We start from the raw sequence: 22,205 nt of genomic DNA on the forward strand, positions 1-22,205 counted from the left end.
GCATAGTCAAGGCTGGGATAGACAGATTTTTAATCAATTAGCGAATCAAAGGTTATGGGGTTAAGGCAGCCAAGTGGAGTTGTAGATTACCAAATAGTTACCAGGTTATCAGATCAGACCATGATCTCATCGAATGTCAGAGCAGACTTGATGGGCTGAATGACCTACTTTTGCTCCTATATCATATTGTCTTATAGGTATAACCAAAGGGAGTCATGAGGATTAATCTCCATTGGCCAAATCACCATTCAGCAAGTCTTTGGATGGGAGATGCTTGCCAGTTCAGGTGTCGTTGGCTTAACAATGAGGAATGTTGATGGAATTAGCATTCTTCAAGAACTTGCCCTGGCATGAGATGGAGGGATATCTGTCAGAAACACAGAATGCTGGAGAATATAAGCACATCCGACAATATCTGTGGATATATAAACAGAACGGGCATTCGAATCTGGTATGACAGTACTTCAGAACCAGTTGTTGACCTGCTGAGTTTCTTCAACATTTGATGCTTCTAACAGATACCCAGCATCTGTAGTATTTCGCTTTTGAGATTGTAAGGATATGCCTGCGATAGTGAAGGTAGAAACCTTAAGCTTTTTCTCTTGAGTGGCATATGTTGTCCAGATTTGAGCACTGTACAGCAATGCATTGAGGATGCAGGTTTCGGAAACTCAATTTGATGATCTCAATTATGACGCTGTTGCTTCACATGTTTAGTCAGCTTGGATGTAACAGTTGCAATTTTTACAAAGTGTGCTGATTTCATGCCGCAAGCTGGTGTTTGTGGAACCTCAATATGTGAAGCTGTCGATGATCTCCAGCATCACAGTAGCAACGATGATGGATGGCATGTAGCAACATTCTGCTTTAAAAAGAGCAATAATTGGACAGGGTCTGCAGTAATAATGCACTGCTAGAGTCAGGGTGATTGTGTGTGCAGTCGTAGTGCCCCTACTTCTGGTCCAGAAAGTCCATGTTCAAGTTTCACTTGCCTCTGCGTTGTGTCATAACGTATCTGAGCAGGTTATACTGTCAACCTTTGCATGAACAGAAGGAGAGCACAGAGCCAAGATTTTGAAATTATTAGAGATTACCCACATTATGACATTAAATATATTTGATTGCATTCATAACTGAAGGAGATTTTAAAAGAATTATTTCAAGTTGCAGGAAGAGGATCAGAACAGAGAATCCAATAATTGAGGAAATCCCTCAAAGGGAATGATATAACAGGCAAGATCATCTTACAATATCAAGCCTCTTCTCCTTTCCCACAATGGAAGCCATGTGGGAAGTTTCTCAACCAGCCACTCAACTTTTAAGTAGTGCAAAATGTGGAGGAAAAACATTTTGAGAAAGACAAATTGTAGCTTGGATTATATGTTCACTGCCAAAAATTATTAATGTCATTCAATATTGGTTGTTGACTTCATTACAAACTAACAATTAACCAAACTTTAAAATCAGTTGAAGAACACAGTTATGAATCAACCTATATAATCTGACTTGCTGTTACTGTTAACATAGCACATTATGTTAGTCAGTTAGTATATGCTGGCTCATCTCCACAGCTGCTGTGACATTAATCTGTTATTTGTAGAATAAAGAGTGGTGTTTGCATTCAAACTGAAATAAATCCACAATCATTTAAAGGAATCTGAATTTGCACTGTTGCAGATCAGCGGCCTCTGTGAACACACATTTGTAATCTTAAACAAAAAGATCCTAGAATTGTTTCAAACTCAAGCTGACAACATATAGGACATGAACATAACCAAAAAAAATACTAGGCATAAAACAGACACAGTAACACATGACAGGAAAATTCAACTGAACGTGGGGTTACTAAAATAAGGAGATGTGAAACAGCAACATCAGTCTACACACCTTGGCATTGATATAAGGGTCAAAAGGGCCATACTTTTTGAGGTCTTTGCTCTCAATAGCATTCTATGAGGGAAGGAAAGAAAATGCAAATGATGAAATAAGATTATATTCGGAGAAAATAAAGATGAATGCACTATGATAAAATGTAATGACAAGTTAAAAGGTTGCAGATAATCAGTATTTAAATAGTACTTAAAGCAAACTCAATTTAAAATGTTTCTATTAAAAAATGTGAAAAATAGTTGGAACAAAAATAAAATACAAAACCAGGAATACATACAAGTCATCAAAATGAGAACAGTACATTACAAAATGTTTTCCCCACAGATTGGTCCCAGAACTCTAAGTAACCAGAACTATTCCAGTTCCCACATTACAGTTACAATGCTGAGGAGTAAGGCCACTGTTCCGTTAAGTAAACAAAATAATGAAAGAAACTGCTTCTGCATCAGGATAGTGATTTTTTTTTGCATTAACACAGGCTTAATTTTTTTTTTAAAATGAAGCATCTACACTGAAATGAGCTCCCCGAGGTGAAAAATACAGCTTACTTTTCTCATTTTTCTCAACCACCAATATCAAAACACTGAGTGAAGACCAACTTCCCAAGTGAAAGAAGATTATCTTGCAAGCTTACTAGTTTACCATACCTAAAAGAATTGCAAAACTGTTACATAGATTTTTTTAAAAATAGAATACACTTCTGGAACTAAACAAAATCAATTTACACTCTATAAGCTTTTCTAATTGGATTGGCTAAACAGATTAAGGTAAAAATCCCAACTGAGGTTCAAACTTGACCTGAAAAATATTGGATTCATCGGATTTCTTCCCCTCCCAATTCCCTGATTTGCAAAGTAGTAAAGCATGTTTATAAAGACGACAAAGCAACAAACAAAGGAAACTACATGCATGCACAGCACATACAGCACTTGGTGTGGCAAAGTCATCAGCATGCTGCACTGTTGCATAAAATGCCAGTTGAGCACTGTGGTTTTGTTTATATGGTTTTTATTATACCTGATAAAGATGTAAGCAAATCAGTGAGTATTTGAAAGAGTAGGCATTTCCATTGTTTTGCCTGCACAATAGTTTCTCTACTTTTTACTCCTACAATGTCCTACATTTTTTCCGATTTTCACAAAATAATCGGCTTTTAAAACATGTCGCTCATCTTTAGAAATGCATCAAATGAACCATTATTTGATGACTAGTATGACTTTTTTTTTAAACAAAAGGTCTCATTGCTAATTAAGCTGTCAAATTGATCCAAAAGTTATTAAGATGGCAATTTTGAGAACAGGCTGGCGCATACCATTGTAAAAATGAAATTGGAGGGTGCATTTCAGGGGATGAAAGCAGTCTATAGAAATGGTTATCCAACTTCAAACAATTTAGCATAATTTATTACAAATTTTAGGTTTTAGACAAAATTGCAGTTATGATCAAGCAGTGCAAACACCCTTGAACTCTAGCTTTGGAACAACTTTTTTTTCTATATTGACATGCTTTTTCCACACAATAAAAATCACTTCTTCAATCAGCTGTTAAACTCAAAATCAATTGAAAAGTAAGCGAATTCAATTTAAAAAAGGCTTTTGCTCAGCGATTAGAAATTTCCCAAAGATATTCTCACAACAAGCTTTTGATATTTTTTAAATTTTCTGAAACTTGACATAGTTATTGATTTTTTTTTAAATTGCACAAATAATCTGTTAACCCTTTTTGTAAAAGTTAAGAAACACAACAGATAAGTGTTCATTGTCAGGTGAAGTAGCACTAACAAATGGCAGTATCAAAGAAAATCTATGGAAGACTGGAACTGGATGATTCTTGTCAGAGCAAAATCAAGTTTGGTCAAACTCTTAATGCTGAGACAATATCCACAATACAGGGACAATTGAAGATAGGGTAAATGGCAATAATGGATAGTGCAATTTTTAAGTACTAATGGGAAATCGAAGGATTCCTGTTTCGCTCATCAACAAAAATAATTAAAAATGACTTTTTAATCAATATTATCAAGTACTTATGGCCAAACCTCTACATAATCCATGCTTCAATAAAACTTGTTTAGTAGCAAAATATAACTGCAGAATTAATTTTTGTCAATTTTTTCAGAAAGCAACAAGAAAAAGATTAAATTTCATCCTTATCAATTTAGAAATATTTCCCTTTTGTTAATAAAATATCAACATATTTTTTAACTCAAGAAAATCCTATGCTTGGTTAGAAAACTATTCAGTGGCGATTAACTTTGTAGGTATATTTACCTCATCTCATGGGAACTACACACTACCTAATTGTGCATCTTACACACAATACATCAAAAGTAATTCAACTTGAAATTAATACTTCAGCTGCTACCACGCATGCGTGTCTGTTTTGTTTCAAAATGCTGGGAGATTCAAAATAAACATCGACAAAGGTCTGAGGTCAGTGTTCTTCAATTTCAAGCCTTATGATTCAGTATATACAATGTCAACTTCATTTTAAATGTTAAACTCTGACAAACCCCAAATTCCATGCAAATTTCATTTTTTTAAAAATGCAACACATCTAAAAATAGAAATTGATGCAAAGTTTCATGATTCTAATATGCCTCTGTTAAACATCAAAGAAGAATTCTTAGGTTTTAAGGTGTATCCAACAGTGTTAAGGATTCAGGTCCACAGATGGGATAGACACAAGGAAGTTTATAACATCTGACAGGAATCTTCATATAATCAGAGGGCAGACATTGTGGAAAACATATTCCATATTCCCAGATGCAGCACTCCACGATGTGCAAAAAGAAAACTAAGCAATTAACTTCTAAAAAATATTATACTGGACTGATGTTAAATGTGCTGAGAATCCCAAGTGCTGTTGTGCACCCATATGTCACTCTGCAATGTTTGTATGAAAGCAAACTACAAGTCTATATTTTTTAGTCTACATACTGATGTATAGTGATATAAAACAAAAACAGAAATTGCTGAGATAGTCACTGTTTCAAGAAACAGAGTTACTGTTTGAAACCCGATGACTCTTCATCAGAAGAGTCATGAGCTTAGATGAAGAATCACCGGACTCTTAAGTTTCTCCGGCGATTTCTGTTTTTGTTTCAGATCTCCAGCATCTGCAATTCTTTGTTTTATTATTGTGATTTTAAAACCAGTACAGTACAACCTCAATTACCTGAACATGGAACATTCGAATTTTGGATTATCCAAACAAGATCCCAAGGTCCTAATGCACGGGTGAAGTGTGTTATCCAAAAATTCAATTATCCGAACATTTGATTATCCGAACAAAATACTCCCACCCATGTTGTTTGGATAATCAAGGGTGCCCTGTACATGGACATATTAATACAATGGAACCAATGATTTTCACCTACAGAAATTCAATTAAAGTCCACTCTCCCAGAAAAAAAAACAGACAGATCATTTTGATTACATGTAAGTAAACTCTTATTGTCTAATTTCTAGCTTGTAAATTTCAAACAAAAGAAAAATGAAGTCATTCAAACCATTAGGATTCTGGGTAAGCCAACATGGAGGGAGAGGGAGAGGGAGAGAAAAAGAAACTGACACTGCCTTTGCTGTTTGAATTCATGTATCACTGGACATCAGAGTGCGTCTAGGAAAATTAACAAATAGTGAAATTCACAACTGATCTTGGAGGAACTGACTGGGTGAAGTTACAGCAGAGAAACAGATAAGTGAATTGTTTTTAAGTGTGGCCTACTGAAAGTCTGCAATAGTGAGAAGGGTGTGTTCTTTCTTGATTATACTTTTTGGAGATATGTCTCTTGATTAAACTTAAAACAGAAGCCATAACTACTAATTTAACCTGGGGCAGTGTTTTATAGAGGAATAAGACGGTGTTATTTTCTGTAGATTGTGAAGGAGCAAAAAATGGCCTTTAGTAGAGTGTTATGCGCTTCTTGTCAGATGTGGGAGTTTAAAGAGAGTTTAAGGGTTACTGCAAATTATATCTGCAATAAGTGCTGTTGGTTGCGAATCCTATTGGATCGAAAGGATCGTTTGGAGAAACAGTTAGAATCAATGAGCAATTTGCAACATCAATAGCATGTGAAGGATGGCAGTTATAGGAAGGGGGAAGTCTCAGATACAGTCACATAGATGGGTTAACTCCAGGAAAGGTAAGAGAGGTAGGCAGTTAGTGCAGGAGTCTTCTGTGGCTATCCCTATTTCAAACAAGTATGCAGTTTTGGAAAATGTAGGGGGTGATTGATTCATAGGGGAACCTAGCATGAATAGCCAAGTTTCTGGTATTGAGAGTGGCTCTAACGCAACCAAGAGTATGTTGGGTTCCAAGAGATCAATTGTGTTGGGGGACTTTGTGTGGAGCCCCAGAAAATGGGGGAGATACTAAACGAGTATTTTGCATCAGTATTTATTGTGGAAAAGAACATGGAAGATATAGAATGAAGGGAAATAGATAATGACATCTTGAAAAATGTCCATATTACAGAGGAGGAGGTGTTGGATGTCTTGAAATGCATAAGGTGGATAAATCCCCAGGACCTGATTACGTGTACTGTGGAGTCTGTGGGAAGTTAGGGAAGTGATTGCTGGGCCTCTTGCCGAGATATTTGTATCATCGATAGTCACAGGTGAGGTGCCGGAAGACTGGAGGTTGGCTAACGTGGTGCCACTGTTTAAGAAGGGTGATAAGGACAAGCCAGGAAACTATAGACCAGTGAGACTGACATTGGTGGTGGGCAAGTTGTTGGAGGGAATCCTGAAGGACAGGCTGTACATGTATTTGGAAAGGCAAAGACTGATTCGGGATAGTCAACATGGCTTTGTGTGTGAGAAATCATGTCTCGCAAACTTGATTGAGTTTTTTGAAGAAGTAACAAAGAAGATTGATGACAGCAGAGCAGTAGATGTGATCTGTATGGACTTCAGTCAGGTGCTCGACAAGATTCCACATGGGAGACTAGTTAGCAAGGTTCGATCTCACAGAATACAGGGAGAACTAGCCATTTGAATGCAAAACTGGCTCAAAGATAAAAGACAGAGGGTGGTGGTGGAGGGTTGTTTTTAAGATGTATAGTTAGTAAGTTTGCAGATGACACCAAAATTGGAGGTGTAGTGGACAGCAAAGAAGGTTACCTCAGATTACAACAGGATCTTGATCAGATGGGCCAATGGGCTGAGAAATGGCAGATGGAGTTTAATTCAGATAAATGTGAGGTGCTACATTTTGGGAAAGCAAATCTTAGCAGGTCTTATACACTTAATGGTAAGGTCCTAGGGAGTGTTGCTGAACAAAGAGACCTTGCAGTGCAGGTTCATAGCTCCTTGAAAATGGAGTTGCAGGTAGATAGGATAATGAAGGCGGCGTTTGGTATGCTTTCCTTTATTGGTCAGAATATTGAGTACAGGAGTTGGGAGGTCATGTTGCGGCTGTACAGGACATTGGTCAGGCCACTGTTGGAACATTGCGTGCAATTCTGGTCTCCTTCCTATCGGAAAGATGTTGTGAAATTTGAAAGGGCTCAGAAAAGATTTACAAGGATGTTGCCAGGATTGGAGGATCTGAGCTACAGGGAAAGGCTGAACAGGCTGGAGCTGTTTTCCCTGGAGCATCGGAGGCTGAGGGGTGACCTTATAGAGGTTTACAAAATTATGAGGGGCATGGATAGGGTAAATAGACAAAGTCTTTTCCCTGAGGTGGGGGAGTCCAGAACTATCGGGCATAGGTTTAGGGTGAGATGGGAAAGATATAAAAGAGACCCAAGGGGCAACTTTTTTACACAGTGGGTGGTACATGTATGGACTGAGCTGCCAGAGGAAGTGGTGGAGGCTGGTACAATTGCAACATTTAAAAGGTATTTGGATGGTATATGAATAGGAAGGGTTTGGAGGGATATGGGCTGGGCGCTGGCAGGTGGGGTTAGATTAGGTTGGGATATCTGGTTGGCATGGACGAGTTGGACCGAAGGATCTGTTTCCATGCTGTACATCTTTATAACTCTATTTTGGGACAAATAATTTTGATGCACTCAATACTTAAATCAAAACAGCAGTGGCATGAGTCACCACAAAGTTTAAAACTTTGTAAGGAAACCCAACAGGAATTATTATTCATGGCCCCCAAACATTGAGACATACTTATTTTCAGTAGATGATACTTCAGGCTGTCAGCTTCTCTCTCCATAGATACCACCTGACCTGCCAAGTATTGAGAGCATTTTCTGTTTGTTATGGGAAAATTCAGTACTGCCACTTTTCAGCTATGTACCAAGTAATATAAAGGTTAAACTGGTATAGAGGAAAACATCCGTCTTATGTTATTGCAAAATGCACAAGCATTTCTTGAAATTGGGCGAATTTGGAAAGATTTCATGGCAAAAGTTGAAGATGTCAAGGTCCTTGTGTTTCATCCAACTCCGAAGGAAAAAACAATTGTTAAGTCATTCACTGTCCACAAACTGAAAATGTTTTGTTGCTCTAAACTGCTGAGAGTTTTAAAACATTTCACAAAATAGTTGACTGCTCCTGATAAAACCTTCAGTGGCAACTTCACATTCTTATTGGTACCAGGTTCAGATGACTGATGTTAGATCAGACTGCTGAAGCAGGAGGACTGTTGGGAAAACATTAGCTGCCAGCGAACAACAGTCTCTGATGGTGCTTATTAAAATTACCATGTTTATGAGCAAGTCTTACTATCAACTGAGATGGTAGGTTGAATATTGCTCAGGATGTGCTTAATCCAAGAGATTACTATAAAGCACACGAAAGTTATTATTCGATCCAAGAAACATGAGAAGCCTACTGTAAATAGCACTGAAGCACAAAGAGAATTGGGAGACATTTAGAGTTTGATTACTGGTACTGCAATTACTGTAAAACCTCCCTGCAAGAAATTAACATAAATCTAGCATCATATAGCCTCTGGCAAACTGAACAGATGAATTTGGACCACACAAAAATAAATCCCTAAAAAAAATCTACTTTTCGGGTCCCCATCCCTTTCTGATTTTTGATAGTGCCTGAATAGCAACATAAGGAAGTGTGAAATCAAGATGTATTCCAGCATTAAGAGATATTAGATATATATCCTCCAACACTGCTTTTCACTAATCCTTCTTAGACTTCAGACCTGTTCGTTGACTTTTGCATGGGATGGTCCTTGATGAATAAGAAGCCTGACTATATGTGAGTCCCCTTTCCAAGCAGCAAGATGAAGTGGATAACAGCCCTTGTTATCTGCAATGTTAGTGGAAGCTTCATTCTTCAGTAGCATTTCGACAACTTCCCTATGAACAAAAATAGATACATAAAAACAAGTAAAAATGTAAAATCCTCTACAATTATTGAAATAGTCTAAATCATTACTGAGTGCCTGATTTACAAACATTCTTAAATCACCATAATTTAAATGTTTACTGCACATCCATAGTAACTTCTGTTAAATACATGTCAAGCTTCAAACAATTTTATTGAAATCAGTGTGCATTATCCACTGGCAAGAAGGTGGGTGAAATCATTAACCATGACTAGATTACCCACAGGAGATAAAACAAAAAAAACCCAGAGTAAGACCTGTTAAAGTTCATCTATCAGAACTGAGACAGGATTCATCTTGGTGGAAAGAACATGGATATATAATATAAACAGTATAACTTTTAAGGAAGTACATGACCAGAGGATCCTGGGTGCATTTTTGCAGAAGTGACTAATGGCCAGATAGGTTAACAGAGCAGTTAATAACATAGCATCCTGAGCTTTCTTAATAGGCATATAGATTATAAATGAAATTAAATTGTCTTAAACTTGCATGGAACATTGGCTCAGCGCCAAATGTAGTAGTATCTAGTTCTGTATGCCACTCTTTAGGAAAGATGTGAAGGCCTTAAAGAGGGTGGAAGGAGGACTAAATAGCAATGGTACCACCATTCAGAAACTTCAATTACATAGATTAGATGGAGACTGGATAAAAAGGTCCACAAAAATCATGAGAGGTCTGTACTGGCTCCTTAAGGATCTTGAAAGTAGACAAGTGTGTGTGGTGGAAGCAGGTTCACTCAAGACATTTATGAAAAAATTGGATTATTATCTAAAAATGACATAAGAAAGGCAAGAGGAAGGAGGTCAGCTAATGGCACAAACTTAATTGCTCCTTCATAGAACCAGTGCAGACATGACAGGTCAAATGATCTCCATCTATACTGTAAACATTCTGTAATCTGCAATGCAACCTCCTGGGCCTGAAACATTTGTAATAATTAATTTATCCAACTTGGTAGAAGTAGACAAAGTAACCCCTCAAGTCTATCCTACCATTTGATTAGATTAGATTCCCTACAGTGTGGAAACAGGCCCTTCGAACCAACAAGTCCACAACCACCCAGCTAATCTGCATTTCAGTTCCACTTTCCTGCAAGCATCCTTACTCTGAATAATATAATTGATCCAGAATTCCTGGCTGAATGAGCAAACAAATTCTACATTTCTATTACCATTTCTGAGAAAATCAATCTTCCTCATGTTAGTTCTAAATCTTCCTCATTGCAGTTCTTCTTTCAGCTTACCCTTTATACCTATGATTGCCAAAACCTTGGTTGACCATCCTTCTCCACATTCTTTGGTCAGTCATACATTTCTTTCAATCCAGTCTTTGATTTCCCCCTATTCTCATATTTCATGGAAGTTCCACCTTTATCATTAACTTTACTACATTTCCTTCCTCCTCCCAGAGATGACAATACTATTTCACTCATTTCTCTCCATCTTCTTAAGATGCTCCCATAACCATTACTAATTTCATGCGTGCTGGGTTCCTGATCTTGTCCTTCCTTGTTACTATAATCTATCTGAGCATTCAAAACTGACAGTATAGTATATCTTGCCCTCTTATTCAAGAAGAAAATAGTTTATCTTATGTAATCTCTTGAATGTTTCTTCGATTTTAAAGAACTCAATTATGTCATCCCTCGAAATTCATTATACCCAAAGCTCCTTTATGCCTGGGAGTACCAATCCAAAATTACACAACCTGCCCTCGTAATTTAACCATTTTAATTCTCAAAATTATTTGAGTGAATCTGTACATTTTTCCTTCAAGGTCAACATATCATTCCTGGTATTCCATCCAGTTTCGATGGAAGATCAACAAGCTAAAACAACTTCTCTCTCAACAGATGCTGTCTATCTAAATGTTAACAATACTTCATATTTTAATATTTTTGTTTCTTTTGTCCAAAATGAAATGCAGACCTCCAGATGAGATCTGATCAAGACTAGGTGCAAATGCATTCCAGCGCTCTTGAGATAAAGGACAAAATTATATTAGTCATTATTTTTGCATGTTTTCAGTGAAATACAAACATGCATCTAAATTTCTCATCTCCTTTACTATTAAGAATCTCTCAGTTCCTAAGCATAATAATCTCAAAGAAAATGCAAACACAAGTCTGGCCTAAGATAGCAGGCCAGAAATGAAATGAAATGAAGCATCTCACTCACTTTTGTCCATTAAGAGCAGCATGATGCAGAGGAGTATAACCTGAGGTGTCGACACAGTTGACATTTGGTCCTCTCCAAATGCTGAAAAATAGAAAAGCAATTAATATTTTCTCACGAATATTATTCTGATTCTATCCCGCTACAAAAATTAAAATAATCCTCAAAATAGCTGTCCTGAAAGAGCCAATTGATTTTTAAAACAAATACCAGATATAGTTCTGCAGATTTACACACTGGGGAAGGGAAAAAGAACAGCCTGTCAACATTTGTTGAGGGTCGCAATTGTATTCCTCACAAAAATAACGGCAGCTATTTAGATGCACACAGGCAACATAAGGCAGATCTCCATCGAAAATCTTTTGCCCCCAATGATAGTTACATCGAAAGAAAGCACATCTTTGAATACCAGGGTTTTGCTAACTAAGAGGAATTTTGTTCATTAAGAGATAAAATGACATCTCAAATACTATGCAAAATATTCTACATCGTCAAATGTCACACGAGGAGAATTAAACCGTAACACATTTAAAAGTAAGTTCAGGACATAAACAATAAATTTCATTTTCATAGAATTTTTAATATAGTAAAACTTTATAACATTATTAAGTATCAGCCTATAGGAGATAGCAACAAATTTCAGAGATGAGTTTTCAGGGGCTTTTTGCAGGGAGAGAGTGCTGAGCTATCAGATCCAAGTTTGGACTGAACAATTGAAAGTGTAAAGACTGTGTTTTATCATTTTAGTGCTTTTTAAAACTGTGAACTTAACTGAGAAATAAATGTTTTGAAACCTAGGGATTTTTAAGGATGGCTGAATGTTTTAATTTTTTTTTAAACGATACCTTTCATGAAGCCCGTCTGTCTAGCTGTGGATTCCAGCTACATGCTGACATTCTGGAACGGAGAGGTAGTTTATTTCTTTTTTTTTCATTAAAAGGCAATGCTTCCCCCTGTTATATATTTTTCTTTTTTAATGCTGTGTAACACTTGCTTTTTTTTCTTTTTTCACTCCCACACTACCGCCTAACTGCGGTAATGCTTATTTTTCCCGAGCACCCATGGTTTGTGTGTGTGTAGGTGTGAGACACAGTGAGAGACACAAAGCGCACGAATCTTTATTCAATTTCCACCATCAGGAAGATAGGAAAACACCTGAGTGGCCAGTGACAAGCAGTGCCCTTCACATCAAAGGGCAATGCTGTGTCATCAAGGGTTAGTTTTCTTTTGTTTCTTTTTTTCCGCCTAACTGCGGTAGTGCTTATTTTTTCCCTAGCACCCATGGTGTGTGTGTGTGCAGGTGTGAGACACAGTGAGAGACACAAAGTGCACAAATCTTTATTCAATTTCCACCACCAGGGAGATAGGAAAACACCCAAGTGGCTAGTGACAAGCAGTGCCCTTCACATTAAAAGGGCAATGCTGTGTGATCAAGGGGTAGTTTATATGTGATACTGATTAGCTTGTTGTCTAGTGACCAATTATCAAATTATCTGCCTACCAACAAGGTGATTGGCTGTCTCTTAAATGAATAGCTTAGGCTGTGAACAAGACAGAGACAAGCTAGACAGGCCAGAAGATCTGCAGCAGCCAAAAAGCTCTTCTCTTCAGTAAGCCAATTTAAACCTGCAGAAAACCAGCTCATCACTCCTCAGACAGAGTTTTTGCATGTTAATGCTTTAAATTGGATATGTCAGAAACCTGTCATCAGTGAAACAACCATTCTGTTTGCCTTGCAAACCAGTTGAAGCACTCAGGTAAAGGAAACTTTTGGTTCAACAAAAAGACAACCCAACAGATCTTGTGAAAAAAGACAATGGAACTGCATTCCCACTTTTCCCTCTGCACGTTCTTTTTTGTCCCTGCTTATACATGCATGTGTGAAAGAGAGGGAAAGAGAAAGAGGGTACAGAGATTTGGTTTGTCGTGTTTACTTAAATCTAGCCTGATTGTATCCATACCTAGAATGTAATGACCTGTATTAATTAGTGATTTATTTTTTTCTCCAGAGTATCTTATTTCTTCTTTTCCAGCAATTCCTGGTTTTGAGATTTGAGGAAAATTTGTAGATCAATTTGCTTGCTGAGCTGGTGGGTTTGTTTTCAGATGTTTCGTCACCATGCTAGGTATCATCATCAGAGAGTCTCTGGTGAAACGTAGGTGTTCTGTCCCACTTGTTATTTGTGTGGCTTGGTTTGTTGTGGTGGGTGGTATAATTTCTGGTTTGGTTTCTGAGAAGTTGGTAAATGGAATGCAAATCTAAATGTTTGTTAACGGAGTTCTGGTTTGAATGCCAGGTTTCTAGGAATTATCACATATGCCTTTGGTTGGCCTATCCCAGGATGGATGCATTGTCCTCGTCAAAATGAGGTCCCTTTTTGTCTGTGTATATGGATACTACTGATAGTTGGTCATGCCTTTTGGTGGCTTGTTCCTAGTTTCTTGCTGGTTCGTCCAATGTAATGTTCATTGCAGTCCTTGCAGGGTATTTTGTATATTATGTTTATTTTGTTGGCTGTGGGTACAGGGTCCTTTAAATTCATCAGGAGTGTGTTAATAGGTTTGTGGGCTACCATGATGCCTTGGGGCCCAGAGTTATCTGGTAGTCATCTGTGAAACGTCTTTGATTATGATAGTGACTAGAGTCTCTGGGTATGTTGTGTCTTCCTGTTTAGGCCTGTTGTGCTTAAAATCGATGGACCGCACTTATTGGGTAATCATTGTTCCTGAATAGGTTGTGTAGGTATTTCTCCTCAGCTTCTCTTAGTTTTGGGCTGCTGCAGCGTATGTGTGGCTATTTAAAAGTTTGCTGATGCAGCTTAGTTTATGGGTATTGGGAGAGTTGCTTCTATAGTTGAGTATCTGGTCAGTACGTGTGACTTTCCTGTAAATGCTGGTCTGCAGTTCTGCATTAGCTTTTCAATCTACTATGACGTCCAAGGGGAGTCGGTTATTGTTCTCTTCCTTTGTTTGGACAGGCGAAACAAAGAAACGCCAGGAATTCCTACAGGCCAGGCACTCAAACTGGAACTTCATTTACAAACAAATTTGCATCCCACTTACCGACCTCTCAGAAGGAGAGCCGGGAATGATACCACCCACAACAAGAAACCAAAGAGACATAAATAGCAAGGGGGACAGAACACCTACGCTTCACTGGAGGTTCATTGTTGATGTTACTTAGCATGGTGATGAAACACCCTGAAAACAAACGCACCAGCTCACCGACCAAACCAACAACCTGATTTCTGCTTTTGTTTTTGTACTATAAGAATTAATAGCAGGGAAAATGCTAGAATCTATACTGTAGGATGGGATAAATAGACACCTGGTTGATAATGCTCTGATTGGGCATAGTCAGCATGGATTTGTGAATGGGAAATCACGTTTGACAAACTTGACAAAATTGAAAAGGAGAGCCAATGGCATTGTGCAAATGCTTAGATTTTACACAGCTTTTGATGAAGTCCCCCACAGGAAGTTGTTTAGAAAAATCAAGCTAAAGTATATCGGATAGGAGGCAATGTATCAGCATGGATTAATGATTGGAGAACAGACAGAAAACAGGAGGAGTAAATGAGTCACACTCCTTTTGGCAGGCTGTATTTAATGGGATATCACAAGAATGAGGACTGGAGCTCCAGCTGTGCTAATCTACAATCAATAATTTAAAGTTGGTGTCCAAATGCAATACAGTGAACATTTTATTAACCAGCATCTACGGGACCACGAGTGTACAGGTTAACCAAATGTCAAGAGGTCCACATAATCAATGTAAAAACACACATTAAATAATAGAAATGAAATGCAGGAGGTATACATACAGCTGTTATGCTTATTTAAGTGATTTATACTGTTAAGTTTTACTTCAAGTGATGTTGCATTATTTATTATCAGCAGCCAGCTTTATCACTCATCCTCAACTGACTACTTGGACATTTGAAGATTGTACTAATATTGTAGACTTCTCATATTTCAGGTTTATAATTTTTGCTGGCTTATTGAGTGTGCGCTGATTCATAAATGCTGGTTAAAGCTAAGTTGGCTGTATTTCCAAATTGCAGATGATGCAAAGTCAAGTGGGAATGTGTGCTGTGAGGAAGATGTAAAGTCAGTTCAGGAAGATTTTGATGGGTTTAGTGAATGGACAACAGAGCAGGTGGAAAATGAGAAGTTATCCATCTTAGTAAGTGAAGTGGGTGTGCAAATTAATTTTTAAATACTAAGAAATTGAAAGGTTAGATAGAAATATAGAATCATCGATTTTTACAGTAGAGAAAGGCCATTTGACCCATTGTCTGTACTGGCCGCTGAAAGTTACCCAGCTAGTCCCATTCTCAAGCCTCATCTACACAGCCCTCCAAATTCAATCGCTTTCAAATATATATCCAGCTCCCTTTTGAAACCTTGTATGAAGTTAGTCTCCACCACTCTCCGAGCCAGAGCATTCCAAATCTTAACAATGCTAAGTAAAGCTGTTTCTTATCTCACTTCTAACTCTCTTGCAAACTATCCTGAAATTGAGAGTCCAAGTTACTGACATACCAAATATTGGAATCAAAATATCCTTCTTTCAACTGTCAAAATTGTTCAGCATATTGAACACCTCAATAAGTGCACTCCCAAGAAAATAAGCTCAATTACTCTAATCTTGCCTTGTATCTAAAATCCCTTATTCCAGGAGTCATTCCAGTAAAATTCCTTTGCACTCTCTCCAGGGCTTTGACATCATTCCTGAAATAAGGTACACAGAACTGAACACAATACTCCAAATATGGTCTGACCAATGATTTGTAGATGTGTCGCATCAGTTTCTTGCTTCTATATTCTATGCCTCTATTTATAAACTCAAAGACCCCACAAGCCCTCGTAACAACAACTTCACCTTGACTGGTCACCTTCAGAGAATTATGCACCTGAATGCTATGGTGCCTTTGCTCCTGTACTCCCCTGAACATTGTACCATTCAGCCTGTATTGTCTCTCCAATTTTCTTTCACCAAAAATGCATGACCTCACATTTCTCTCCATTGAAGTTCACCTACCAGAAACCTGCCCATTTAGTCAACTTGTTAATGTCCCTCTGGTCACTCAGCACCATTTCAGAATTCATTATTGTCTGCAAATTTTGAGATTTTGCCCTCTAAATTCATCTCCAAATTGTTTATATAAATCAGAAGCAGCAAGGGTCCCAACACTGAATATAGGAATACTACTTTCAACTAGTCCCCAGTCTGAGAAATGCCCATCTATACCTATTCTCTGTTTCCTATCTTTTAGCCAAATTCTCATCCATGCTGCCAAGGACCCATCACTTCCAATTTTGAAATTTCCAACTAACCTGTTATGTGGCTCCATATGAAATAAATTCTGCAAGTCCAAATACATCCATAGCATGATCCTCATCCACTGCTTGTGTCACCTCAAAGAACTCAGTCAAATTTAACAGAACAACCTGTCCTGACACAGCCATGTTGGCTGTCAAGTATTCATTTACTTTTAAGTGTACATCCTGTATTATGGCTTCCATCAGTTTTCTGACTGCTGACGTCAAGCTATAGATGACCACGAAATCATTGTCAATAGTCAGAAATCTGCCATCCTCACCTGGTCTGGCCTACATGTGACTCCAGACTCCGAGCAATACAGTTGGCTTTCAATTCCCCTCTGAAATGGCCTAGCAAGCCATTCAATTGTACCAATTGCTACAAAGTCTCAAACAAATGAGACCAGATCAATCACCTGCCATCGACCTCGGCCCCAGAAAAGACAATGGCAGAAACAGCCCGAACAATCCTGCAAAGTCATCTTCACTAACATTTGGGGGCTAGTGCCAAAATGGGGAGAGCTATCAAACAGACTAGTCAAGCAATAGCCTGACATTGTTATACTCATAGAATCATTCCTTACAATGTCCCAGACACCACCATCACCATCCCTGGATATGTCCTGTCTCACCAGCAGGACAGATCCAGCAGAAGTGCCAGCACAATGGTACACAGTTGGGAGGAAGTTCCCATGTGACTCCTCTATATTGACTCAGAACCCCAAGTCGTCTCATGGTTTCAGGTTAAACATAGGCAAGGAAACTCCTTTTGCTGATCATCATGTACTGCCCTCCCTCAGTTGATGAATCAGTACTCCTCCATGTTGAGCAACACTTAGAGGACGCACTGAGGATGGCATGGGCACAAAAAATACTCTGGGTGGGGGATTTCAATGTGCACAACCAAGAATGGCTCAGCAGTAGTATTACTGGTCGAGCTGGTTGGGACCCAAGGGACACTACTGCTAAACTGGGTCTATGGTAGGTGGTGAGGGAACCAACACGAGGGAAAAACATACTTGACCTCATCCTTACCAATCTGCCAGCTGCAAAAACTGTCAAGGTCAGACACATCGGTAAAAGCAACCACTGCACAGTCCTTGTGGAGGCAACCACTACATCCACAGGCACTATCATCACGCTAAACGGGACAGACTTCAAACAGATCTAGCAACACAAGACTGAGCATCCACAAGATGCTGTGAGCCATCAACAGCAGCATTATACTCAAGCACAATCTGTAACCTCATGGCCTGGCATATTCCTGAGACAACCTTTACCATGATGGAAGGTGTCATCAACAGTTGCTATTAAGCAGCCCCTGTTCGGCAAGAACCTGCTCAGTGATGCCCAGTTTTGAGTCCACCAGGCCATTCCGTTCCTGATCTCATACACATGCAGAAGAGCTGAAATCCAGAGGGAAGGTGAGAGTGACAGCCCTTGACATCAAGGCTGTATTCGAACAAGTGTGGTATCAAAAAGTCCTAGCAAAACTGGGTAGCAGGGGCCAACCTCGCTGGTGGTTAGAGTCAGACCTAACACATAGGAAAATGGTTGTGGCTGTTGGTGGTCAATCATTTCAGCTCCAGGACATCTCTGGAGTTCCTCAGGGTAGTGTCTTCAGCCAAACCATCTTCAGCTGTTTCATCATTGGCATTCCCTCCATCATAAGATCAGAAGCGGGGGTGTTCCTTGATGACTGCACAATGTTCAGCACTATTCACAATTGCTCAGATATTAAAGTAGTTTGTATCCAAATGCAACAAAATCTGGACAACACCCAGGCCTGGCTAACATTTGCACCACACAAATACCAGACTCTGATCATCACCAACAGGAGACAAACTAATTATTGCCCCTCAACATTCATTGGAGTTACCATCACTGAATCGCCCACTATCAATATAATGGGAGTAATCATTGATCAGAAAATCAACTGGACTTACCACAGTGGCTACTAACAGTGGCTACAACAGCAATTCAGAGGCTCGGAACATTGCGGTGAGTAACTCACCTCCTTATTCCCAAAAGCTTGCCCACCATCGACAAGGCACAAGTCAGGAGTTCGATGGATTACACCCCAACTTGCCTAGATGAGTGCAGTCCCAACAACACTCAAGAATCAGGACTCTATCTAGGACAAAGCAGCCTGCTCGATCGGCACCGCAGCAGCAAACATCCACTCCCTCCACCACTGACGCTCAGTAACAGCAGAGTGTGTGCTATCTACAAGACACACTGCAGACATTCATCAAAGTTCCTCAGACAACACCTTCTAAAAAAAACTCTCAACCATTTTCATCTAGAAGGACAAGAGCAGCAGATATGGGAAAACAACCATTTGCAAGTTCCCCTCCAAGCCAGCCACCACCCTGATTTGGAAATAGATTGCCATTCCTTCACTGTCACTGTTGTTCTAATTTTCAGAATTTTGATCCAAAGAACAAAGAAAATTTACAGCCCAAGAACAGGCCCTTCAACCCTCCAAGCCTGTGCCGATCGAAATCCACTGTCTAAACCTATCGCCCAATTCCTAAGCATCTGTATGTCTACTCCCCACCTACTCGTGCATCTATCCACATGTACCTTAAATGAATCTACTATGCCTGCCTCTACTACCTCTGCTCGCAACGCGTTCCAGGCACCTACCACCCTTTGTGTAAAGTACTTGCTGTGTCTATCCCCTATAAACTTTTCACACCTCACCTTGAATTCGTGACCTCTCGTTACTGAATCCCTCCCCCTGGGAAAAAGCTCATCTCTATCCACTGATCTATACCCTTCATGATTTTGTAGACTTCAATCAGATCCCCCTTCAATCTCCTTTTTTCTAATGAAAACAATCCTAACCTACTCAACCTCTCTTCATAGCTCGCACCTTCCATACCAGACAAAATCCTCGTAAACTTTCTCTGAACCCTCTCCAAGCGTCCACATCCTTTTTGTAAAGTGGCAACCAGAACTGTACACATTCCCTCCCTAAGAGCATTGTGGGTCAACCCACAGCAGGTGGAGTGCAGCAGTTTAAGGAGGCAGCTCACCCGCTTTCTCAAGGACTATGGATGGGCAATAAATCCTGGCAAGCCAGAGACACCCATAGCTCACAAAATGAATACATTTAAAAAATGACAGGTTTACAGTATCCGGAGTTATCCTTTGCCCCTTTCTTAAATAACAGTGTCATATTTGCAATCCTCCAGTCACCTAGGACTAATCCCGTCTCCAGACAGGCCTGCAAAATGTCTGTATATGGCTCAACAATTTGCTCCCTTACCCCTCTCAGCAACCTAGGATGTGGAGGTGCTGGTGTTGGACTGGAGTGGACAAAGTTAAAATCACACAACACCAAGTTATAGTCCAACAGGTTTATTTAGAAGTACAGGCTTTCGTAGCACTGCTCCTTCATACAGTCATTGAGATATACTGCAGGGAAACAGACCCTTTGGTCCAACCTGTCCATGCCAACCAGATATCCAATCGTTCTAGTTCCACCTGCCAGCACCTGGCACATATCCCTCCAAACTCTTCCTATTCATACACCCATCCAGATGCCTTTCAAATGTTGCAATTGTACCAGCCTCCACCACTTCCTCTGGCAGCTCATTCCATACACGTACTATCATCTGCATGAGAAAATTGCCCCTCAGGTCTCTTTTATATCTTTCCCCTCTCACTCTAAACCTATGCCCTCTCGTTCTAAACTCTCCCACCCCAGAGTAATTAGTTGATCTATTTATCCTATCCATGCCTTTCATAATTTTGTAAACCTCTAAGGTCACTGCTCAGCCTCCGACGCTCCAGGGAAAACAGCCTTCGATTCAACCTCTCCCTCTAGCTCAAATTCTCCAACCCTAGCAACATCCTTGTAAATCTTTTCTGAACCCTTTCAAGTTTCACACAGGCTAGGTAATTAGATATGATTTAGTCTGACTGAGTGGTAGGGATATTATTAGAATAAACTCAAGGACAGAGTTCATCAACACTTGGACAGCCAGGGATTTAGCCACGATAAGCAGCACAGATTTGACTGATTAACTTAATTGCTTTTTTTTTGGAAAAGATAACTAAATATAATGATGAAGGTAGTGCAGTTGACATGGTAAGGTCCCACATGGAAGGCTGGTCCAAAAGGGAGAATTCTATGGAATCAAAGGCAAGTTAGCAAACTGAAATCTAAAACTGGCCTAAAAATATGAAGCGAAGGGTGATGGTGGAGGAATGTCTTTGCAACTGTAAGCCTGTGACCAGCAGTGTACCACAGGGATTGGTGTTGGCATCCTTGCTGTTAGCTATGTACATTAACAAACTGGAATCAAATGTAGAAGATATAAATTTGCAGAGAACATGAAAATTGTTGACAGGGAGGATGATGGTCTCAGGCTACATTCTGATACTAAATCAACTGGTAAATTGGACAGAACAATGGCCCAAAGGAATTTAACCCTGTTAAGTGCAAGGTGATGCATTTGAGAGATCGAATAAGGGAATGATATACAAAATGAATGGTTGGCTTCTAGGGAGTACAGAAGAACAAACTGTGGTTGGACAAGTTTATTGCTTTTTGGCTGATCTCCAGCCCCCACATTCTTCCGCTCCCTGCTGGTGTCAGCATAGGTAGACAAGGTGGTGTATGAGGCAGAGAGGATGCTTGCCTTCATTAGCTATGGTGTAGAAGTTAGGAACAAGGACATCTTGTTCAAGAAGGGGAGTAGAGACAACCCTGGTAATTACAGATCAGTGAACCTTGCTTCGGTTGTAGGTAGAGTGTTAGAAAAGGTTAAGAAACAGGATTTATCATCATCGAGAAAGGAATAAGTTGATTCAATACGGTTTTTGTGTAGGGTAGGTCGTGCCTCTCAAACCTTACTGAGTGCTTTGAAAAGGTGACCAAACTTTTAGGGGGGGTGAGAATAAAATGGTTGATGTGGTGTACATGGATTTCAGTAAGGCGTTGGATAAGGTTCCCCATGATAGGCTATTGCACAAAATAGATAGGCATGGGATTAAGGGTGATTTAGCGGTTTGGATCAGAAATTGGCTCACTGAAAGGCGGCAGAGGGTGGTAGTGATGGGAAATGTTCATCCTGGAGTTCAGTTACTAGTGGTGTACCACAAGGATGTGTTTTGGGGCCACTAACCTAGATATAGGCATAGAAGGGTGGGTTAGTAAATTTGCAGACTACACTATAGAGAGTGGAGTTGTGGATAATGCTGAGGAATGTTGCAGGTTATAGAGTGACATACATAAGCTGCAGAGCTGGGCTGAGAGATGGCAAATGGAAAAGTGAGATGATTCACTTTGGAAGGAGTAACAGGAGTAAAAAGAGTATGGTCTAATGGGGAGATTCTTGGTTGTGTGGTTGAGCAGAGAGACCCGTATCCATGTACATAGATCCCCAAAAGTTGCCACCCAGGTTGATAGGGTTATTAAGAAGGCATAGTGTTAGCTTTTATTGATAGAGAGATTGAATTTCAGAGCCATGAGATCATGTTGCAGTTGTACAA

General features: G+C 39.4%; 1 protein-coding gene across 4 annotated transcripts in view; it reads right to left on the bottom strand.

Moving 5' to 3' along the window:
• LOC132828427 (ankyrin repeat and SAM domain-containing protein 1A-like) overlaps positions 1-22,205 on the bottom strand; it is a 349,239-nt gene that overhangs the window by 243,783 nt on the left and 83,251 nt on the right. For all 4 annotated transcript variants that reach the window (XM_060845537.1, XM_060845538.1, XM_060845539.1 and 1 more), the window contains exons 2-4: positions 11,379-11,459; positions 9,013-9,169; positions 1,888-1,950 (exon numbers count right to left, since the gene is read on the bottom strand). In XM_060845537.1, the coding sequence (XP_060701520.1) occupies positions 1,888-1,950; positions 9,013-9,169; positions 11,379-11,459 (301 nt within the window). The remainder of the gene's footprint in view (positions 1-1,887; positions 1,951-9,012; positions 9,170-11,378; positions 11,460-22,205) is intronic.

The sequence above is a fragment of the Hemiscyllium ocellatum genome, chromosome 26 (assembly GCF_020745735.1).
Source record: "Hemiscyllium ocellatum isolate sHemOce1 chromosome 26, sHemOce1.pat.X.cur, whole genome shotgun sequence".
Taxonomy (NCBI): Eukaryota; Metazoa; Chordata; class Chondrichthyes; order Orectolobiformes; family Hemiscylliidae; genus Hemiscyllium; species Hemiscyllium ocellatum.